The following is a 20,311-nucleotide window of genomic DNA, read 5'->3' as shown; positions in this document are numbered from 1 at the left end:
TTGTTTCTTTAGATTGCCTCGGCTTTGACGCTTTGGCGTGTTTGAATTTTTGATTTCAGAAGATCTGCGGCTAACATTAATATTAGATATCTGATTAACATCGTCGCTTTTATGATCGTCAGTGGGCTCGCTCACATCTTGAACTTTATTCTCCTCGACAGATTCGCGACTCTGTGATCCTTTGAGGAATGTTATTAGCTTATCAATCAACCATTCAATCACAAATATCGGTGAAATTCCAAGCCAAATACCAATAGCACTTTGAGAGTAAACGATAAAATCATCCAAATCATAATAGGGAACAATTATATTGGATAAAGTTGGTTGACTAGTCATCCTCATTACAATTGTGGACTCATTTTTCTTTCCGTATGAGATTCGTTTCTTGTATGGTCTAAAAATAATCTCTTCGCAATCAGGATAAGGGGATTGTTTATAACAAAATGATTTGAACGATTTAAACAAATTGCGGTAAAATTCACGCGTCTCTTTCTTTGGGTTGAAAAACTCCAAGTACGTTTCGAATAAACCAGTTCTAATTTCCTTTTCCATTGATTCTAAAGGTTGGATGGTTTCATAGTAAGGACAATTCAATTTATCTCTTGTTAAATTATTGATACATTGATGGACTTTACCGATACGATTTTGGTAGCCTTGAAGGCGATAGTTGGTGCATTGTTCGGTGAAATCGCTCTCTTTATACTCGGTTCTGTATAGTTTGATTCCAAATATCATCTCAAAAGATGGTTTCTCGAAATTGATATCCAAAAATAATGGCGTTTCCGAAGATATTGTAAAATCCTTGTTCATTGGGATGACCAGAATTGATGAATATGTTGAAACGTTGCGGAAAAGTTGATTAAATTTGATTTGCATCAAATATCCTTCAGCCTCGCCATTGTCAATAACAGTCTTGTCATAAACAATTGCAGATCCATTTTTGGTACATGATATTTTAATACACATTGAGTCTCGAATTAAATTATTAGTGGTTTTACAATCATCTGGAAACACTTGCCTTTGGTAAACATCATCCACTGATGAAGCCGGATTAATGCTTACCAAAGATTTTGAAGGATCAAGCAGTGCTTTCGATAGCTCTTCAAAGGTCATGGTACTTACTGTTCGCATTATATCAAAGTCCATCTTAGGTTGCATTCTTCCGTCAACTTCTTGAAATACAACTGAAGGATATTTTTCGCGAAAATAATTGACATTGAGAATGTCGAATACAGAGAAACAGAGATAAACATTGGGTAATTCAACACTTGGGTCCTGTGTTATTCTTAGACGAGTACGAGTTTCACCTCGTATGATGTAGTTCAACATGTAGGCAATCTGGTAAATGCACAGAACCAAAGCGGCTGTTTTGACTATTAATCGTACACAATTATTTGCCCCTTGAATCATCATCTTCACAGAGTAAAGTTATGGTCAATAACTAACTAAGAATTGTGGCAACAAATCCAAGCAACTTCGACATTTATCTGACCGATTCTATGACTTCTTTTGATAATTGTTAACAGTTAGATCAATAAGAATCCTCTGATAAACATAAATAAAATTTATCGATTTTCATTTTGTATTATTTTATTTCAACAATTTATCATTCTTTTCTACTTTTATTCGACTTTACAATCCAACCTTTCATTGTTCACAAATCAATGTCAAAGCTTAGTTAATTTTATTTCGATAAGACTGGATGCTTAGAAAGCAAAAAGAATTAAAAAGGCCATCATAAGACAGAAGAGACCCATAGCTTCAGAAAGAGCAAATCCAAGGATAGCATATTGGAAAAGTTGTGCCTTCAATGATGGATTACGAGCGTAACCAATAATTAAACTTCCGAAGACTGAACCAATTCCAGCCCCTGAACCGGCAGCACCAACAGTAGCTGCTCCAGCACCGATAAACTTAGCAGCAGAATCAATATCATTCCTAATTGAACTAGTGTGGATTGGTCTGATTGCAGAAAGGGCAGGAAGAGCAGAGAAGCTTTGAGCTTTCTTCTCTTGGAAAAGGACTGATGAATTGTTGGAGAATTGGGCAGAGTTAATGGCTGAGCTTAAAGGTCGGGCAATACCTCGGCTAGCTGACATCATCTAAATTAATTAACAATAATATTACAAAAGAATTAAATAAATAAAAATTATTAAAATAATGCAAAGGTGAATTGGAGAAGATCATTGAAGAAGAATGAGGGGACAAAATAAAAGGTCAAAAATTAAAACTTACCATAGCTCTGGATAAAAGTTGAGGGGCTGCGAAAAGGGAAGCCATTTCTGTTGATGTTTATTTAAATTAGACAAAGGAAATCAATTAAGAAGTTAATTAATTAGGTAAATGATGATACCGGACCAGGAACACACCGAGAGAATGAAGGTGACTTATAGTAAAAGACGGTTACGATAATCTAAAATGAAATAATCGATATTTCGTAGTTTTCGGTTATCAGACTAACTAAGCGGCTTGTGTTATTATAAAATATTATGCAATTTGATTTATCTCTTTTAAAATATCTCCAATAATTTTATTCGCCTCTTTTAAATTGTAACTTTTAATTCATTCAAAACATTTTAAACACTAATTGTTACAATTAAAGATGGTTTTTAATGAACCGAATTTTACGGTTATAATAGTTTTCGGTTGATTCATTTTTCATCTTATGCCGGAGAATGACTCATGACATCTTACGGCAATTAATAAAACTAAAAAAAGCCAAAATTGACTTCTAAACAGGTTTTCATCGTAAGATGTCGTTACTGCTTTCAATGTGACCTCGGATCTCGGATAAATCTCTATCTAGGCTTAATTTAAACCAGTGGTAATTTATTGTTGTCTTTTTGAGAGTCAACTTAATTTTGTTTTATTTAATTACTTGTAATTTATTTCAAATTTTCAATAGTATCAAGAATGGCTTCCCTTTTCGCAGCCCCTCAACTTTTATCCAGAGCTATGGTAAGTTTTAATTTTTGACCTTTTATTTTGTCTCCTCATTCTTCTTCAATGATCTTCTCCAATTCACCTTTACATTATTTTAATAATTTCTCATTTATTTATCCATTTTTGTAATATTATTGTTAATTAATTTAGATGATGTCAGCTAGCCGAGGTATTGCCCGACCTTTAAGCTCAGCCATTAACTCTGCCCAATTCTCCAACAATTCATCAGTCCTTTTCCAAGAGAAGAAAGCTCAAAGCTTCTCTGCTCTTCCTGCCCTTTCTGCAATCAGACCAATCCACACTAGTTCAATTAGGAATGATATTGATTCTGCTGCTAAGTTTATCGGTGCTGGAGCAGCTACTGTTGGTGTTGCCGGTTCAGGGGCTGGAATTGGTTCAGTCTTCGGAAGTTTAATTATTGGTTACGCTCGTAATCCATCATTGAAGGCACAACTTTTCCAATATGCTATCCTTGGATTTGCTCTTTCTGAAGCTATGGGTCTCTTCTGTCTTATGATGGCCTTTTTAATTCTTTTTGCTTTTTAAGCACCTGATTCAACAAAAATTGGCTTAGCTTACCTTAAAGTTTACAATCACACTCGATTCAGATTGTAGTAATAGTATTGTTTCGATTCCATTTGTTCTATATGTATTGGTTGTATCAATGAATTTAATGTAACAACAGTTTTGGAAACGAAATTAAAATTATGGACCGGTGATTATTGTTTCATTCAACATTTTAATTATAAATTTGTGATTTGTTAATTTACATTTCTCTGTTGCAGGAATGACCTTTAAACCTCGAATCCATTTGGTCAGGTCATTGCGCTTGAGGTAATAACGGTCAAGAGTATGGAAAGCAGAAATATTGAAAAATGTTTACCAGCAATCAATCATCTATCAATTATCTTGACCATAAATTGAAAAATGATAAAACATCTCACAATTTTTCTCTTTCCATAAATTCTCTCAGTCTTGTCTCTTTTTTTACATCATAACATTAACAAGGGATGTGAATTTCTAGAATTCAGGTTAAAACATTACAAATTAATATTAACAGTTAATTAACATCTACTTGTGTTATCTCGAAAAAACGATTAATCAATAAAATGGAGGACTAATAATACATGTCTGAAGTCAGATTTAAGGATTTACATATTGGTTGATGAACAAATAAAGATTAAGTTTGCAAATTGTTTGCATATTAAAACTAGCATATAATCGTGGTTAAGCATGCAAGTAGTTGATGAAACAAAGCATTCTGTAAGGGAATAAAGAAATGAATTAAATGTCCATTTATAAATTAACCAATATGAAATTGTCAATCTGACTAAATGCGACCAGAATAGTCATTAGCGGATGATGAATTTACATCATTAGCTTCTGTTAGAAAGGTTTTGGAATTGGGATTCTGGTAATGTTAACATTGGAAGAAATATCAATTATAATAATAATATCAGTTGAGTTGATCAAATTATGCTGTACAGGTAAATATGATTATATGGTAAAAGGTTTGAAGCGAATAAAATCATAAATTTGTTGAAGTTAGACAAAACTGTTGAGCTAATGAGCCAGTGTCTAACTTTCAATTTGTTTCGTTTGGCACTCAAGTCACCGATGATGATAAGGGATAAACAGGAAACGTTGAATTTTATAAGAATCTGAGTTTCCCAATTTTCATCTCCCAAGTCATCAATAACAGTTGATCAGTATAATGATAAAAACGGATGAAAAGTAAGAAAAGGATGTGAAATTGAGATAGAATCTGAATAACTTATTAAGGTATTGGTAATATTATTTTACCCTTTTCAATGTTGGGCACCATTTGATTAATTGTTAATTACCAATCGTATTCGTTGGCATGTCACAGCTATCTAATGATAACTTTTTCCGGACTTGACTAATTTTGATCAGTTTCGTTATCAAAGTAAACTTATTAAGTAGTTTTTGTATCAGCCATGGATATGATTTATGCCTGATTGGTTATGAGAAATAGTAAGTGGAAAGACATGGTTTTCCATGAGTAATAAGAAGAAGAAGAGAAAGGATCTGGAGAGATGATGAATTTCGATTATGCTCATCCTGAAGTGAGATAGCACATTGAGCCATATCGAAGATTATGAAGAATAAAAGGAAGGAAAAAGGAATGAAAATGTTTCTTATTCAAGTCAAGAATAATCTTCTTTTCCCATTCCGAAAGCTGGAATAAAATCACCATGAGCATGAATTGGATGAGGAAAACCATATCCAGGGATCGGCATTCCAGGTATACCGTTGCCTGGAGTTTGCATGATAATTTGACTGCCCATATCATCCATACCAGTTCGTCGCACCGGTCTGGTGCTTCCATAGCAGCAGATAACATGTTTCAATTCACGCATTAACTCCACAAAAATATGATCCTAAAAATTGTAAATATTAATTAAAATGATAGCCTTTGTTCAATAATAAATGTAAACTTACTCTTTCGCCTCTTGGTATTTGTTTCATTTTCCAGATAAACTCAAATATGCATATTATTACAGCACACACGGAACCGATAGCGAGTACAACAAAAACACCACCAACGTTGGCTAAGCCAAGTTCACTTGCTGCTCCAGCAGCCTTTTGAGTACCATCTTTAGGTCCACATTTTTTCTGACTCCACCATTTTTCCTTAATTGCTTGAAGAATGCCCTTTTCTTGAAGGGCTAGAATGGTGTCAGAAATGATTCCTCTGTATGGTGAATCGGGTGGAGTAGCAATACCGTAGCCTTTAGAGTCAAGTAAACCACCGACTTGATAAAGGTCACACTCTCTTTCTACAATGTACTCGATGCTAGTTGACTCCATTAAATAAGCATAATCACCTTTTTTCACCCGTTCAACACCTTTATCATTACTTTCAACAAACACACTGGGCCTTGTTGATTCCATGAAAGACCACATTCTTGCGTATGTTGAAAAATTTGAGTTCTAGATGAAATAAATGCATTTAAAGATGGGTCAAAGTTAGGTTTTACAAAAGCAAATCACAAGTGATTTGATCGTACTTACTTTGAAAAAAGCTTGTGTTGACCCTGACATAAGGCATCCATAATGGATTTTAGTTTGTTTAGCCAAATCTTCGACGCTCTCTATCGGGTTGACCATTCTCTCAACTGTCAAAAAGGCAGCCAGGTTAGCGGTGTACGATGATACCAATATAAGAATGAAAAACCACCAAGAAGCGGCGAGAACTCTCGTTGATAGTGCTCGAGGCATCACATCACAGCCTTGTTGCATCAGGCAACCAATTGTGAACCAAAGAGTATTTTTCATCGTGAAATTGTTCTCCAGGTCTTCGGGTGTTTTTATACAAGGGTGTGGATTAATCCATTCATAAGGTGAAAATCGAGCAATCACAAAGAGAAACAAAGTAACACCAAGGAAAGCAGTTAATAAATAGATCCACACTTCAATAGCCAATGGAGACATGAAACTGAATAAGCGAGGAGGTTCCTTTTTGGGTTTCCGAAAAAGAATACCAATTCCAAGGTTCATAAATGGCATGGTAAAGTCTACAGCGGATTCACGTTCATAAGTAATCGTTAAATCAGCCACAGCAATGTCAGCTTTCTGTTTAGAGTCAAGAGAAAGTTAAACAATTAGCGCTTATCATCAATGTTTTAGATCGCAAATGAATGCTCAAAGTTATACTTACACCATCAATTAATTCGCGAATCATTCCATTCCATTCGCCTTTCTCGTTTCGCCGACCATAAGCTCGATCCTCAACCAAACGAATAACATATTTAAACTGAAGTCTTTTTGCAATCTCGTTCATTAAATCGATACAATAACCTTCGAAGCGATCGTTTCCAGTCAATCCTTTCTTCTCATAATCTTCAACAAACATTGTATAAGGTCGACCCTGTTTGGAAATGGACATTGTATAAGGAAAAGAGTTTTTATTCAACCAGAAAGATTAATATTTGCTGAAAATATAACTATAACAATAAATATAACTAGAAAGACTCAATCAACACAATTGTAACATTTATGCACAAATTGACAGAGTTACTCCAAAACAAATGATCAAAAACGGGTAAAAATAAATTTCTTTCAACTTTCAATCCGTTAGTTTGTAGAGTCGTAAAAACTGCGTTTATCGGTGCGATTAACAAATCTCTCTGATCAATAGTTCTCGAGAAAATCGAAGTCAAAGTTGAAACTTCGATCGCAATTTGTACAATTATGTGACCATATTTTTTCATGAAACTCATATTCGCATTACCGGGTTTTGATGGCCAATCTTAGGATGAACTTATTTTGAGAAAAAACATTTTCTGTTTTCTGTAAAAGAGATAAGTTCGAATTTGGCCTAAACGTGTCGCATTCGTTGACCGTAAGATTTAGAGAACCGTAAGTTACTATTGGTCCATAAAAATTAATTGCACAAATCATGAAGCAAATATTTTTTCCAATCCATCGATAGTTCTCTTGATTTCGGCCACTCACCTAAAAACTTTGGACCTCGATATTTCGAGAATGGTGGCACCTATAATCAACATTCTTTAACCAAACGATAGATTGTATTATGTGCTGCAATATAATATGACTGAATATTGAATAAAAATGCAAGTTGATTCATTTAAGCATGAATATCCTTCTGACACATGAGATTTGTGATAAGAAAACCAGATAACAAACTCAAATCTGGTAACATAAAAATACAATGCTATAACTTTTTTGGAAGAATCTTGAATGGCTTCATATTTCAGTATATTGTAATACATAATGCAGGCTAATGTTCGGTCGAACAATGGTGATTGTGGGTGTTACCATTCTCGAAATACCGATGTTCAAAGTTTTTAGGTCAATGGCCAAAAGCAAGAGAACTATTGATCAATCAGAAAAACCATTAGGTTCCTGGTGTGTGTGCACAATTTTTATGCTCTGAAAATCTGTTTCATGTCTCTAACTAAAATGGACATTGAATGCGACAAGTTTAAGCGAAAATCGAACTTGATCTGTTTTACAGAAACAGAAAACTTTTTTTCTTAAAATAAGTGCATTTTCTGGTTAATAATCAAAATATCAATCAGGAAAATGAAGTTTCATAAAAAAATATGGTCACATAATTGTACAAATTGCGATCGAAGTTTCAACTTTGACTTCGATTTTCTCGAGAACTATTGATCAGAGAGATTTGTTAATCGCACCGATGGACGCAGTTTTTATAACTCTACAGACTAACAGAGTCGAAAGTTGACAGAAGTTTATTTTTACCCGTTTTTTACCATTTGTTTTGGAGTAACTCCGTCAATTTGTGCATAAATGTTACAATTGTGTTTATTGTGTCTTTTTAGTATTAAATGTTTTTAATAACAAGCTAAATATCTTATACTTACAGGAAATGTTGTCACTACAAGTGTTTTATTTTTAAGAGTCGCTTTCAATATTTCTTCCATTGTTTTACTGTAGTTACCAATGAATTGAACTCGCTTTTCTGATGTCCATTCTCCAACCTAAATCGAAAGATTTCATGATTCGTCAAACAAATGGACAAACATTTCATCATGTATCATCTTACCTCTTTTAGACCTTCATTTGTGAGTTCAATTAATTTAAGCCTGACATCAGTTCTCAATCCATTACGATCAAATTTAATGTCCCCAGTAAGACCTCTTACAGTTATCTAACAGAACAAAATTAATAGTTTGTATTGAAAAATAAATCTCCGATTTCAATGAAAGCTCATCTTAACTTACCATTCTCATATAATTTGTTAAGGTTATTCCATACTGCCATGGTTCTTCATTTTCACATGATAAAGCATTCATGTTAATGGTTTTACTTCGATCTAGATCATGTAAAGCTTTAGCCAAAAGCTTCACAGAATCATACATAAGTGCAACTTCAGTCTGAGAAAAAAAAACACATAACACCATTAAAATCGTGATCATGTGGACACTTTAAATTTCTAATCGATTAAGATAGACATCGCGATGTACTTACCGTAAAGTTCTGCAGTAGTGAGGCCTGAATTAAAATGTCGAGGTTGGTTGAAATAAAAAAGGCAATCAGTTATTAACATCGTAATTGGTTGTTTCGATGCGTTGATACTCACTCTAGATATAAATGGGTCCTCTTCAAGCCAGTTTGTTCTTGTTACTGGAACTGACGATTGCCATTCTCTGATGATTTCCTTAAAATCAGTTGATGATCGATCAATTAAGCAAAAGGAAGAGATATTTGTACCAGCATATTGAAAGTCTTCCAGATCGACTGTTTGTAGGTCAAGTGAGGTGAAAATATAATCATGGTATTCGGACAACATGTCAACTTGTTGAGCATGGCGTAAAACCTCGTGAATGTTTTCCCTGGGCACATCAACAATTAAGTTTTTAATGTTTAATTTGTTAACTTCTTTAAATATTGTTCGATATTCATCAGTTTCGAACTGTCGGACAACCATCTTCTTTTCTCGTAAAACCTCATCTTTTAAAATCTCTTCCAGTCTCACTAAGGCTGTAAAAGAAACGGTAAAATGATGAGATGATTAACGATATTGTGTATAGTGAGTGAAGACAAATTAAGTGATAGATGAATTGCTAACCTTCATTTTCTTGGTATAAAATGGCAAAGTTTTTCCAATTTTTCATCCTGATCAAGTCCCTTATTGCTTCGCCAAATACTTTTGGATGTGGATGAAGGTTGATTGAATGGTTTGCTGCTACAGATCTGAAATCTAATCGAGTTTCCATATGAGGAATGTGGAGTTGATCACAAGTTGATTGAATGTGTGTTGAAGTCTCAACTGATTGTGGGCCGAATATTGCTGCAATTCCTTGTTCAAATAGACCACAAGCTGCGAAAGTGAAGACAAAAATTGAATAAAACATCAACCATTGACAGATTACTTTCATTAACTTATTTTGAAGCTTGAAAGCTAAAGAAAACATTGAATGGACAAACAGCAAAAGTTGACTTACCTTTTTTAGATGCCGAGAAGCTATCACTTTTCTCAACCTTTTCAACTTGAGCGAGTAACCGTGATCTTGGAATTAATTTACCATCGCTGTTAATTCGATCAACTGCACTTTTAAAGGCCATTTCCATGGGATCATCTCCTACCTCGAATAGACCACCTTATGGGATAAACAAGAAACACATTAGTGGGAAGTCATTCAAGCAAATGCTACTTGAGTATACGTTAAACTAGATAATTTCAATATAATATCTTTATTCCTATCAAGCATAATCAATAGCTATTAAAAACTATGAATATTCAATGCTTAGACTATCAGATCTAAAAGTCCGTTAAGGCTTAAGGAATCGTTTTTCAGAAACAAGACAATGTGTTGCAAATTGATATGGAATTGGATGTTATGATATCGAATAAAAATCTTATTGTTTCAATTTTAAGAGTAAATCGATAATAGACTCAATTACTATGGATAAGTCTTGAGGTTTTCAATTTCTTGGTAAAACCCAAGACCAACACTTAATGGTGAAATTAAATTGTTAACGCTCTAGTATTAACGATGATTAAGGTATAACTATCACTTACCTATTCTTAAAATTTCAGGCAAAGCGTTTATAAAATTTAAGTTGACCGTAAGAAGTAGAAAAGTTAAAATTTGAATTAACCAAGTTGACTCCATGGCTATCGGAAATTACTGTGATTATTAAATGGTTTGGAAGCTTGGATGTGTTATTTCAAAATTCAATGTAGACGTTATTATTAATATTATTAGCTGTAATGTTGATTGTAAGATATTGCCAATGAGTGGTAACAATTTTCAATTACTTTAAAAAACGGCAGATAAATCAATGGTTTGTTAATTTCAAAGATAAACTGTACATTGAATCCATTCCAATTGATTGAAACACGTTCAATTACACAATTAGTATACACATTTTACAAGCACTGTTTCAATTGAATGTTCAACACTGTTGTGAATCTTGAATGCTACTAATCACCATGATAGTCAGGATAAACAATAAGCAGGTAAGATAATTTAAGATGTGAAAGGTGATTCCGATGGAAAAGATGTTTGTAATGATGTTGGTTAACCAGATGCATAGTTAATACAAAATCAAAATATCTTAATTGCTTGGTTATCGACAATAACCTTCATTACTTACTGTGTTGACACGAAAGGCAAGGATATAAGACAAAAAAGTCAAGATGAAGACTAAAAGGCAAAAACTAAAGCGTCAAATTATACAAAGATAATCAATTAACCAAGTCGATTTTTAGTTAATCACTATTGGAGTGAAAATGTTTAAAATGAAGGGAGAAAAAGGTGAAACAAATAAATGATAATTGGATGATTAAACAAATGGATACGGTAAATTAAAATAAAAAATGAACAAGAATAAGAACAATAATAATATTGTTATTGAGCATCAGGCAAAGATGATAATGAAGAGGATGAGGAGGAGGTGGATGAGAAAAAAAAACAATCTTTGATCAAAAGGGAATGGACTTGTTCAGCTTCTCTGATTCTTTTACTCGGCGTTTGCTCTTCACCGAATCATTTCGCATCTTCATCTTCATCTTCATGTTTCTATAGGAACAACATCTCTCAAGCATCTCAATGGAATGCTTGGAGGAGGATGAAGAGATGGTGTAAAGATGAAAAATATTGATCCATGGACAGTCACTCAGTTTTGGGTTTTCACTGCATCCATACAACATAAATTGATTCAATCTTTTCATTGAGTTTAACATTTAGAGTTGTCTATTTGTTCAAGGTTTTAGATTAAATTTAATTGTTTCAACAGGTTAATATTGACTTGGTTAATTTGGTTATTGGACTCTTTCATATTGATAGCTAACAAAATTATCCTAAATTGTAGTAAGAAATGTATTTAGGCTTTGATATATTTTAATTTTGGATTTTTTATTTTATTGCCGATTTGATTTATAAAAATTATAAGATTTTATCAATCACTAAATTGATTAACAAATTGCCGATTTAATGATGGATTTTTCATTTTTAAATAAATCGAAAATCTTTTCATTTTATCCAATTTTTGGTTTGTTTTTATTTTATCGGTATACGGTAATGTAAACAGTTCATTTATGAATGTTTTGAAAAGTAACAATATAAATCAAAATTATGAATGTTTGATAAAGATTAAGTTTTCAATTAGAGTAATTGAGAAAAAGTAATTAGCATTAAACGATTGGAATTTCCATGCATCTCTAGTTAATCAGTTTTGTAAAATTTGCTTCTGGTCCATAAAGTTTCAGGTACAGTTGATTGTTCGTTTTTTTTCGTTGCTTAAACCGAATTTATTTAATGAAAGTTAGAGCTGATGAGACGCTAGTTGATGAAATAAATGGCGAAAGGTTCCCAAGGTTTGACTAGGCGAGAGTGTAACGAAACATTAACCTGAGTTTATTATACGAAATTGAGACGGGAAAATATTAGCCTCTATTTGAGGCATTTTTTTAAATTCCAATGACTCAAAGAATATGCTATCATTGTTCATAGGCATCAGCAATAATGAGGTAATTGAGAACATCAACATGAGTAATAATTCCAGCAACTTTTACCTCTGAAGGAGAGATTTGGTCAACAATGACAACATATGATTGCGATTTAAGAAGAGTTGTGAGTGAACCAAGTGTTTCATTGCGGTCAATGGATGGAAATACTTTGGTCATAATTGTTTCAACTGGATCGTCGACTGTAGCTGCTCCTCCGACAAGACTTTTCATAGTTGCAGAAACAGTAACCATTCCTTTGAGATAACCAGAAGAATCAACAACAGGCATTTGGTCGATACCCTGAGTTTTCATGGTGGAGATGGCTTCGTTTATTTTACTATTTAGGTTAATTGTGATTAATCCAGCGCCAACTGATAAACTGTCGATAGCTAAATCCCAGAACCAAGGTTTCTGTTGCTCCTGTGCTTTGAGTAAACTTTCAGTAAGGAAACCTCTTTCAGCCATCCAATGGTCATCAAGGAATTTGGTCATGTAATTTCGAACACTATCGGGTAAAATGACAACACAAGTTTGATCCTCTCGTAATCTTTTAGCGACTTTCATGGCTGCAGCCATAGCACTACCAGAAGATCCTCCACAAAGTAGCCCTTCTTTTGCGATCAACTCACGAGCCATGATGAGGGATTCCTTATCTCCTGTTTTGATCCACTCATCTATTATACTTCGATCAAGAACAGTTGGAATGAAATCATATCCTATACCTTCAACTTCATAAAATGTAGTACTAGTTTCGTTGATGGAATCTGGCTGAGCCAAAATAGAACCATAAGGATCAACCCCAACAACTGTACAATTAGGCACTGCTTCTTTAAATTTACGCCCGATCCCAGCAATGGTTCCTCCAGTTCCAGCACCAAGAACTACCATGTCTACCTTATTATCACATTGATCAAGAATTTCGGCAGCAGTCCCATCATAATGGGCCAGAGGATTGGACGGATTCACGTACTGATCAAGAATCATTGATTTAGGAATTGAACGACATAATTTTTGAGCTACCGATACATGCGAATCAGGTGAATCAAAACTTGCTGATGTTGGAGTACGAATAACCTCAGCTCCTAAAGCTCGAAGGACATTAGCTTTCTCTGTAGACATCTTTTCTGGCATAACAATGATACATCTATAACCTTTGACAGCAGCAGCAAGAGCCAAGCCAATACCCGTATTTCCTATTTAATGAGAGTAAAAAATCAAGATATTAGCCAGACAAAACATGATTCATAAAAAATAAACATGAGACCATAGTTGAAAAGGTAGACAGTTTGATTTCTCATGACGAATAGATCAATAATTTTCACTTGAATGACATAAATGTTGGTCTTAATAGAGCCATTTGTATTTACTTCTGAATAGAAAAAAAATCTAAACTGTTCAAGATTACCTGAGGTAGGTTCAATCAATGTCCAACCAGGTTCGATTATGCCTTTTTGCTCGGCATCTTCAATCATTCTTAAAGCAATCCGGTCTTTAACACTTCCTCCTGGATTGAAAAATTCACATTTAGCAAGAACCTGGCATTTAACGCCATAGTTAGCTGGAATTTTGTTTAATCGAATCAGAGGTGTATTACCAATATGATTTAGAACATTTGGACAGACTGGAGCTCGTATCTGTCGATGATGGGGATGCGGATCTAGACTTTTATCCGCTTTCAATGACCAAGAACATTTTGATGGATGATCTGGAGGTGGAAATATCGGGCACTCAGTGGCTGACATATTGTGTTGAATAAACTATAAAATTGAAAACCTGAACACTGATATAAGAATGAAAAACAAGGGAAAATAAGTCATACGTAACCTCTATGTACCAAGAAAAAAATAAGACTTACAAAAACAATTTTTTTTCAAACGAAAAGTATCATATAATCAAGATTGAGATAATCTGAAAGAGATAAAGATGATTAAAGTGATCTCAGACGATGATAATTGATCATTAAATCATTTCAACAAACAAAAAATTAGATTAGAGATGCATTCGATTAAAAGATAACATAAGGTAGAAATTAAATGAAAAAGCGAGTCAATAACAACTTGTTTTGGTTTACTTCTAGGGGAGGTTATATAATTTCCAAAGGGTTGGAAAATAAAAGTTCGTTGTGCAAAAATCTTTGATATTAATATCTGGTTTAACATTCAACTTTCTTTACAACTTTATGATATCTGAATGGCCCTGTAATTTATCTAGAGGCTGAACTTAATAAAATTAATCAAACATCATCTTCAGAGGCGTATTAAACAACATGTAAGTAACCCAAATCTAAATATAATTGATTGAAAACCGTCATTCTCAAGCATTTTAGTCACATTTACAATTTATGTTTAAATCTTTATATTAATAGTGTCTTTATCTTTATAATATTTAATAGCAGCTTCTGAATCAATTAAAACAGACTTTTCTTTATTTTTCTATTTCTAAGAGTTAGGTATGATTGAATATCAAAAGTCAGTAGCAATCAGTTTAATTCATGAATCATATCTCATCTTGTATCCAGCTGATAAAATACATCAAAATTGACACAATAACAAGCAAACACATTCAACATTATCTAGGCCACCAAGGTCGAGCTCTAACATTGTAAAATAATGGCCATTCATTTTTATCATCATAATAGGTATAAAATGGTGGAGCACGTTTTTGAATGTCCTTTTTCTTCGAATGGGACTTGGGCCTCACAAGATACGCTGATGGTACAGACAGCTTGGAGCTTGAATTATCTCGATATTGATCATCTTTTCGCAATGGGAGATTGAAAAACTTAACCCCAATGAAGCTTGCTACTTGAGGAATTGAATCAACAATTGAAAAGCCAAGCCAGGTTCCAAGAACACTTCCGATGGAAATAATCAGATCTAAAAGAGTCATTTTGGGTTCAATAGAAATGGTGTAAATTGGATCGGAAACTTGTTCTACGGTGATCTCTGTATAATTTCCTTGAATTGGTAATGGAGTGCGACTTAAAGGGAAATAATTAATTTCATAACAATCTGGTTGTGAGGCTATTTGAAGACATGCTTCGGCAATTTTCGATATTGAATCGAGATAAGTTTCGTTTTGAATATTTTTTTCCAAAATGTACGATCCAAAGGGAGCATCTAATGGTTTATCAACAATACTTGTTGGCAATGGACTACCGATCTTTTGTAAACTCAAATTAATCTCGCATTTGTCTTCCATATCGACTCGAGAAAGGTAACCTCTATCACTGTAATTGGCACAATTGGTTGGATAAGGTGGACCCAAACGACGTATTTCAATGTAATAAAAAAAGAAAGTGTGTTTTCTGGCAATATCATAAGCTTCTTGTGATTCCCATTTTATTTTGTTCCCTCTTGGCAATTCACCTCTCGGAATCAAAGAAACCCAATAAAAGTCGATTGTTCTGAAAAAGGATTGAGGTACTTCTAGCGTGAACACCTCTTGAGTGGTCAACTTCTTGTACAAGTCAACTTTTTCAGTTACTATTGGCTCACTTGAGTTATACGCTGATGAACAAGTAAATGAATAACAATATTCTTTCTCCATGAAAAAATCATTACTGGAACACGGTAATCGAATGATATCGTCATCGGTTGCTTTGTGGACAAACGCTTTTCGGTAAATCATTGAAGAGTTAACAATTTGCTTCCACAATTGATCAATTTTTAGACGTTCTTGGAAAAAGAAAAGAAGATAATTGTCCGAGACTTTGGCTCTAATGGAATGAATCAGTTCATAGGTTACACGAGTTCCTGGTCTATAACCAAGTTCACCAAGAATCGAAGGATAGTTTAAAAATAATGCAGTATAATTGATGGCATCAAGAATTGGGAAACAAATCGCTATGTCTGGAAGTAAAGTTGACTCTGGATCACCAACATGGCATGTTGTTAAAAGCTCATACGAAAAGAAACGATATAACAAATAGCTTATTTGGACTGTTGCACCAATCATACAAATAATTAAAAATATCTGTTTGTGATTTAATCCAAAGAAATGAAATTTTAATGAGAAGCCCATCGACTTGGTGGATTTAGGTATGACTTGGGTTCACTCAGCTAACAAATAACGCTAATATTTGTTTATTATGCTACTTTATTTTTTGGACCGCTGAAAACAAAAGATAAATCAACATTTGTTTATCGGCTTACATATTTTTACCTTTAGTTTTTTATACCAAATGCCAGATTTTTCTTGGACAAATTCTGAACCAGCAGTTATTTTTATTACAGATATCGATTGTATAATGGATAGTTTCAATGGCCCATGAGAAAATGTCTTTTCTAAAACACAGCTAAACACAAACATCCAGCTATTAATATATATATTTTGTATTTTTAAACTGCAAAGCTATCAATTTTGATGATTAAATGGTTGACTAAATCAATTTGGCACACTACTTCTCAATTAAATGATATTATTAAATACTATTATATTATGCTGTTGAGTTGAAGTATTACGGACTGATGTTTTTAAATGTTCAAATACATTTTTCCATACTTATTAGACTCTATGGTTAAACTAATACGATTTACACAAAGCGATTGATTGTGCAATCAATCAAGGTTAAAAATGATGAGTTGATTACCTTGATCATAGAATGGGTTTCATTAAATTAATCATTCAGTTAACCTTGATGATGCGTAAATATTGATTGGATTGGTATTACTGAACAATCGAGTTTTTAAAACACCCTGAAGATTGATTATCAAGTGATATAAATTGTTCTTATAATAACTTCAATATTAATATCACATGGAAGTTGTCGCTTCCCCATTAACAGGTGGTTAGAGGGATATGCCATGAATCTAAAGTTGTATCCACAAAGATTATGAATAACTATTAATATGATAATGAAAATAACTTCAAAATATTATAAAGGGTTCAACACTTATTTCATTGCAAATGAAGGAGGTAACAAGAAAGTTGATCTTACGTTAATCACTTGTGATATTGATTAAGATAATAATGGAGATTATGATCAGATTTGGTTTAGTTTTCATCGTCTCTTTTCATTCATTATCATCCTAATCATTGATTAGTAATCAATATCAAAAAAATTTTGTGATTAACATAAGATTATTTTTTTGTTTTCACCTTCATTTGCAAGGAATCAAGTTTTACTTCCTTTAACATTACAATAATCTCTGGCAATGCTCTAAGGATTGGTTCCTAAAGAGCTGATATATCGTTAGTACCGGTATAAATACTTATTGCGAATGCTGAAGGATAGGTTGTGACAGAGGCTCCAGCTTTTGTCAGTGATGTTGCGTACTCAGAAAGTGTTACATCGTAACAAATATCAAGACCAAGTTTACCGATAGGAGTTTCAAGAGGTGATGCTTATCTCTCTCCTGGAACCGTAAATCCAGTCTCAACAGCAAACATGTTATCAGGTTTGTATAGTGATGTGCTAATATATCGAAACAACCGATATATATCGATATTTTTTCACAAGAAAATATCAATATGAGTTACGATATGGTATCGATATAAAAACATTGTAAAAATGGTTAAAGTTGCACCTTTGGACATTAATGCGTCCAATTTTTTCATGAGCAATCTTTCTCGTCTTGAAAATATTTGTGTTTTACAGCTAGAAATGTTGAATTGATAATTGAATTAAGGCTAAGAACATGTGACTTTGCAACTCTGCGTGACAAAAACATTTCAGCAAATCAAATGAGTCAAATTTCAATGTAAAAAAGTTTTTTTGATATTTTTTGATATATCGATATTATAGCCCTCAATATCAAAAATATCGATATATAAAAAATACTCATATCGAACATCACTAGGTTTGTATCAGTATCAGGAAAGCACCAAGACGAGTTTTACGTTTTAAGTTGAACCAATTTATCCCGAGTTATTGATGACAAGTGCTGGCCCTTTATCCTCTAGAAAAAAATTAAAACTAAAATATTAAAAAAGAATGTAAAGGGTGTCAAATTTAATTCCAAGCAAACTGGTGGAGCTTACAATCTTTTTATCACAAATTAAAATATATAAGCACAGATATCTAAAACAAAAAGCAACAAAGGTGAAGACGGAAAATAAAGTGACCAAATGGTTTGCTCTATGGTTTAGGATATCTGTGCTTATCTATTTCAATTTTTGATAAAAAGATTGTAAGCTCCACCAGTTTGCATGGAATTAAATTTGACACCCTTTATTATAAGATGAATCAACCTTTGTCCTTACCAAAATAATCTCGTTTTTCATGAAAACTGTCGGATGAAAGCCAGATATTGCAAGATTGTGCCAAATCTCGATATTAAAAATTATTGGGCAATCAATAGATTCCCGACAATTTTTGATATCCTTCTGCATTGCCTTAATCACATCGTCATTTTAAGGTAAAAAGGCCGTTGAACTTCCATGCGAAAAAGCTTCACGAATCAACTTTTCACTCATACGATAGTTTTCATCTTTGTCAGCTGAACGACAGCAATTATTTTTTGCTATCAGGATCGCCATTTGTTGTTGTTTCATCAAGAGATCTAACTTATTGGATCAATGTCGAGATGAGAAATGACTCACGATTCAAGTTATCGATGAGGGGAATTCACATGGAAACATTTTTCCATCAATATAAACAAACTGGACTGGGATCAGAGATGAAAAGCAAAAAAGGACAAAAAACTGGGCAATATTTTCAACTATTGTTGACTATGATTTGTAACATTAATTAGAGTTGTGAAGCACAAAGAAACAAGTAGATCATTTGAAAGTTACTTGATTATGAAACTTATTCACAATCACAAGAGCTGATAAAATTTCGAATGACCGTAATTTTTTGGATAGTTTTACTCCGCTCAACATAAACCTTCGATTGATATATGGTTCGAGCTCGATAATATAATAGATACATTGTTACATTTTTTTGTGATAATCTAGTTATCAAAGATTTACGACTCTTTGTATTAAATATTACATGTACAATAATACATTTATAATAATTTACATTATTAATAAATTGAATCTAATTTGTTGGATGAACATGATGTGTTACAATCTTTGAATCTATTGAAAATAAACTGAAAGGCTCAGAAACAAAGAGTATAGCTCTTTGCTTAGAACCCAATCTTAAATCATTAAATCACTCAAACGCTTCACAATTTTATACTGAATTTAGTGAAACAATACTTTCTTTCTCAGAAATATCATTTATATTGAATCTGATTCTAGATTCTGGAAGAGCTAGAGATTGACTTGGCAGAATCATACCTAATAGAAATCGGATTCCGTTAGCAGTATCTGCAAAGATTATTAACCACCAGATCCAAATATGATGGTCTAAAATGAGTATTGAATCGCCCTGATATTAATCAGATTTCTTTTCATACTCCGATCATCTAGCCTAGTTAACGTTTATTCACTAACGCCTAACGTCACGTTTAACGGCACTTTGAATCATAAACATCGGCGATTTAATACTAATATTTTAAGTACTTTTCGTGCGGCATTTGTTGGAAAAAATAAAATCACTTTAACTTGTTACCAATCATTGCTCCAATTAAATTATCAAAGACAGCTGTGTGAATTTAACGAGAAATTGAGTCACAACACTAATATTAAATGTCATAGACTCATGAGCAAATATTTTTGCATTTCTCTATATGCAAATTTTTGAAAATTCATCACTCTGAATATCCAATAAGCTTGAAATTAGCAAAAAACAAGATTCTAATACATTCTTTTTTATAGTTGGAAGACACACATGCAAAAAATGTTTGATTAGTTTTGCACTATGCCCTTTAAGGGATTTTATTGACTTCGTCTGTGCTAAGACAAACAACATTCATTCCTACTGATAATATGAATCATTATTTAACCAGATACACCAAATTATGCTCAAAATTTAGTATATAAACTGCCTGGAATTTGAGAACATTATAA

The 20,311-nt window shown here is 33.1% G+C and overlaps 4 protein-coding genes across 5 annotated transcripts; 1 reads left to right on the top strand and 3 right to left on the bottom strand.

Moving 5' to 3' along the window:
• Positions 1-1,572: 1,572 nt before the first annotated feature.
• On the bottom strand, positions 1,573-2,372 carry LOC107361185 (ATP synthase lipid-binding protein, mitochondrial). Its single transcript, XM_015927938.2, has 2 exons — positions 2,236-2,372; positions 1,573-2,102 (listed from the first exon to the last, which is right to left on the bottom strand). The coding sequence occupies exons 1-2, from the start codon at positions 2,278-2,280 to the stop codon at positions 1,707-1,709; spliced, it is 441 nt and encodes a 146-aa protein (XP_015783424.2). The 5' UTR covers positions 2,281-2,372; the 3' UTR covers positions 1,573-1,706.
• Positions 2,373-2,820: 448 nt separating this feature from the next.
• On the top strand, positions 2,821-3,686 carry LOC107361186 (ATP synthase lipid-binding protein, mitochondrial-like). Its single transcript, XM_089266745.1, has 2 exons — positions 2,821-2,958; positions 3,094-3,686. Exons 1-2 carry the CDS (start codon positions 2,914-2,916, stop codon positions 3,487-3,489), a joined length of 441 nt encoding a protein of 146 aa, XP_089122871.1. The 5' UTR covers positions 2,821-2,913; the 3' UTR covers positions 3,490-3,686.
• Positions 3,663-11,420, bottom strand: LOC107361182 (glutamate receptor ionotropic, kainate 2). Its single transcript, XM_015927936.3, has 12 exons — positions 10,478-11,420; positions 9,900-10,055; positions 9,524-9,775; positions 9,035-9,435; positions 8,923-8,946; positions 8,676-8,828; positions 8,498-8,602; positions 8,316-8,432; positions 6,626-6,835; positions 5,980-6,540; positions 5,407-5,898; positions 3,663-5,345 (listed from the first exon to the last, which is right to left on the bottom strand). Exons 1-12 carry the CDS (start codon positions 10,569-10,571, stop codon positions 5,112-5,114), a joined length of 2,799 nt encoding a protein of 932 aa, XP_015783422.1. The 5' UTR covers positions 10,572-11,420; the 3' UTR covers positions 3,663-5,111.
• Positions 11,421-11,930: 510 nt separating this feature from the next.
• On the bottom strand, positions 11,931-14,469 carry Cbs (Cystathionine beta-synthase). Of its 2 annotated transcripts, XM_015928099.3 has the most exons (3): positions 14,265-14,469; positions 13,815-14,189; positions 11,931-13,602 (listed from the first exon to the last, which is right to left on the bottom strand). In XM_015928099.3, the coding sequence occupies exons 2-3, from the start codon at positions 14,149-14,151 to the stop codon at positions 12,401-12,403; spliced, it is 1,539 nt and encodes a 512-aa protein (XP_015783585.2). In that variant the 5' UTR covers positions 14,152-14,189; positions 14,265-14,469; the 3' UTR covers positions 11,931-12,400. The 2 variants fall into 2 exon arrangements, with proteins under 2 accessions (XP_015783585.2, XP_089122867.1); XM_089266741.1 differs by lacking the exon at positions 14,265-14,469 and having other exon boundaries at positions 13,815-14,246.
• Positions 14,470-20,311: the final 5,842 nt, after the last annotated feature.

The sequence above is a fragment of the Tetranychus urticae genome, chromosome 1 (genome assembly GCF_039701765.1).
Source record: "Tetranychus urticae isolate SD_2017Ah chromosome 1, NJAU_TeUrti_SD_1.0, whole genome shotgun sequence".
NCBI lineage: Eukaryota > Metazoa > Arthropoda > Arachnida > Trombidiformes > Tetranychidae > Tetranychus > Tetranychus urticae.
This window is presented reverse-complemented; position numbering and strand designations above follow the sequence as displayed.

What these genes read in the sequence shown, in the direction of transcription:
- LOC107361185 (XM_015927938.2), bottom strand. Translation starts at nt 2,280, where the DNA reads ATGGCTTCCCTTTTCGCAGCCCCTCAACTTTTATCCAGAGCTATG. An exon ending in AACTTTTATCCAGAGCTATG is followed by an intron (nt 2,103 to 2,235) that starts GTAAGTTTTAAT and finishes TAATTAATTTAG; the next exon opens with ATGATGTCAGCTAGCCGAGG.
- LOC107361186 (XM_089266745.1), top strand. Translation starts at nt 2,914, where the DNA reads ATGGCTTCCCTTTTCGCAGCCCCTCAACTTTTATCCAGAGCTATG. An exon ending in AACTTTTATCCAGAGCTATG is followed by an intron (nt 2,959 to 3,093) that starts GTAAGTTTTAAT and finishes TAATTAATTTAG; the next exon opens with ATGATGTCAGCTAGCCGAGG.
- LOC107361182 (XM_015927936.3), bottom strand. Translation starts at nt 10,571, where the DNA reads ATGGAGTCAACTTGGTTAATTCAAATTTTAACTTTTCTACTTCTTACG. An exon ending in GCCTGAAATTTTAAGAATAG is followed by an intron (nt 10,056 to 10,477) that starts GTAAGTGATAGT and finishes TTATCCCATAAG; the next exon opens with GTGGTCTATTCGAGGTAGGA. An exon ending in TAACAAATTATATGAGAATG is followed by an intron (nt 8,603 to 8,675) that starts GTAAGTTAAGAT and finishes TTGTTCTGTTAG; the next exon opens with ATAACTGTAAGAGGTCTTAC.
- Cbs (XM_015928099.3), bottom strand. Translation starts at nt 14,151, where the DNA reads ATGTCAGCCACTGAGTGCCCGATATTTCCACCTCCAGATCATCCATCA. An exon ending in ATTGATTGAACCTACCTCAG is followed by an intron (nt 13,603 to 13,814) that starts GTAATCTTGAAC and finishes CTCATTAAATAG; the next exon opens with GAAATACGGGTATTGGCTTG.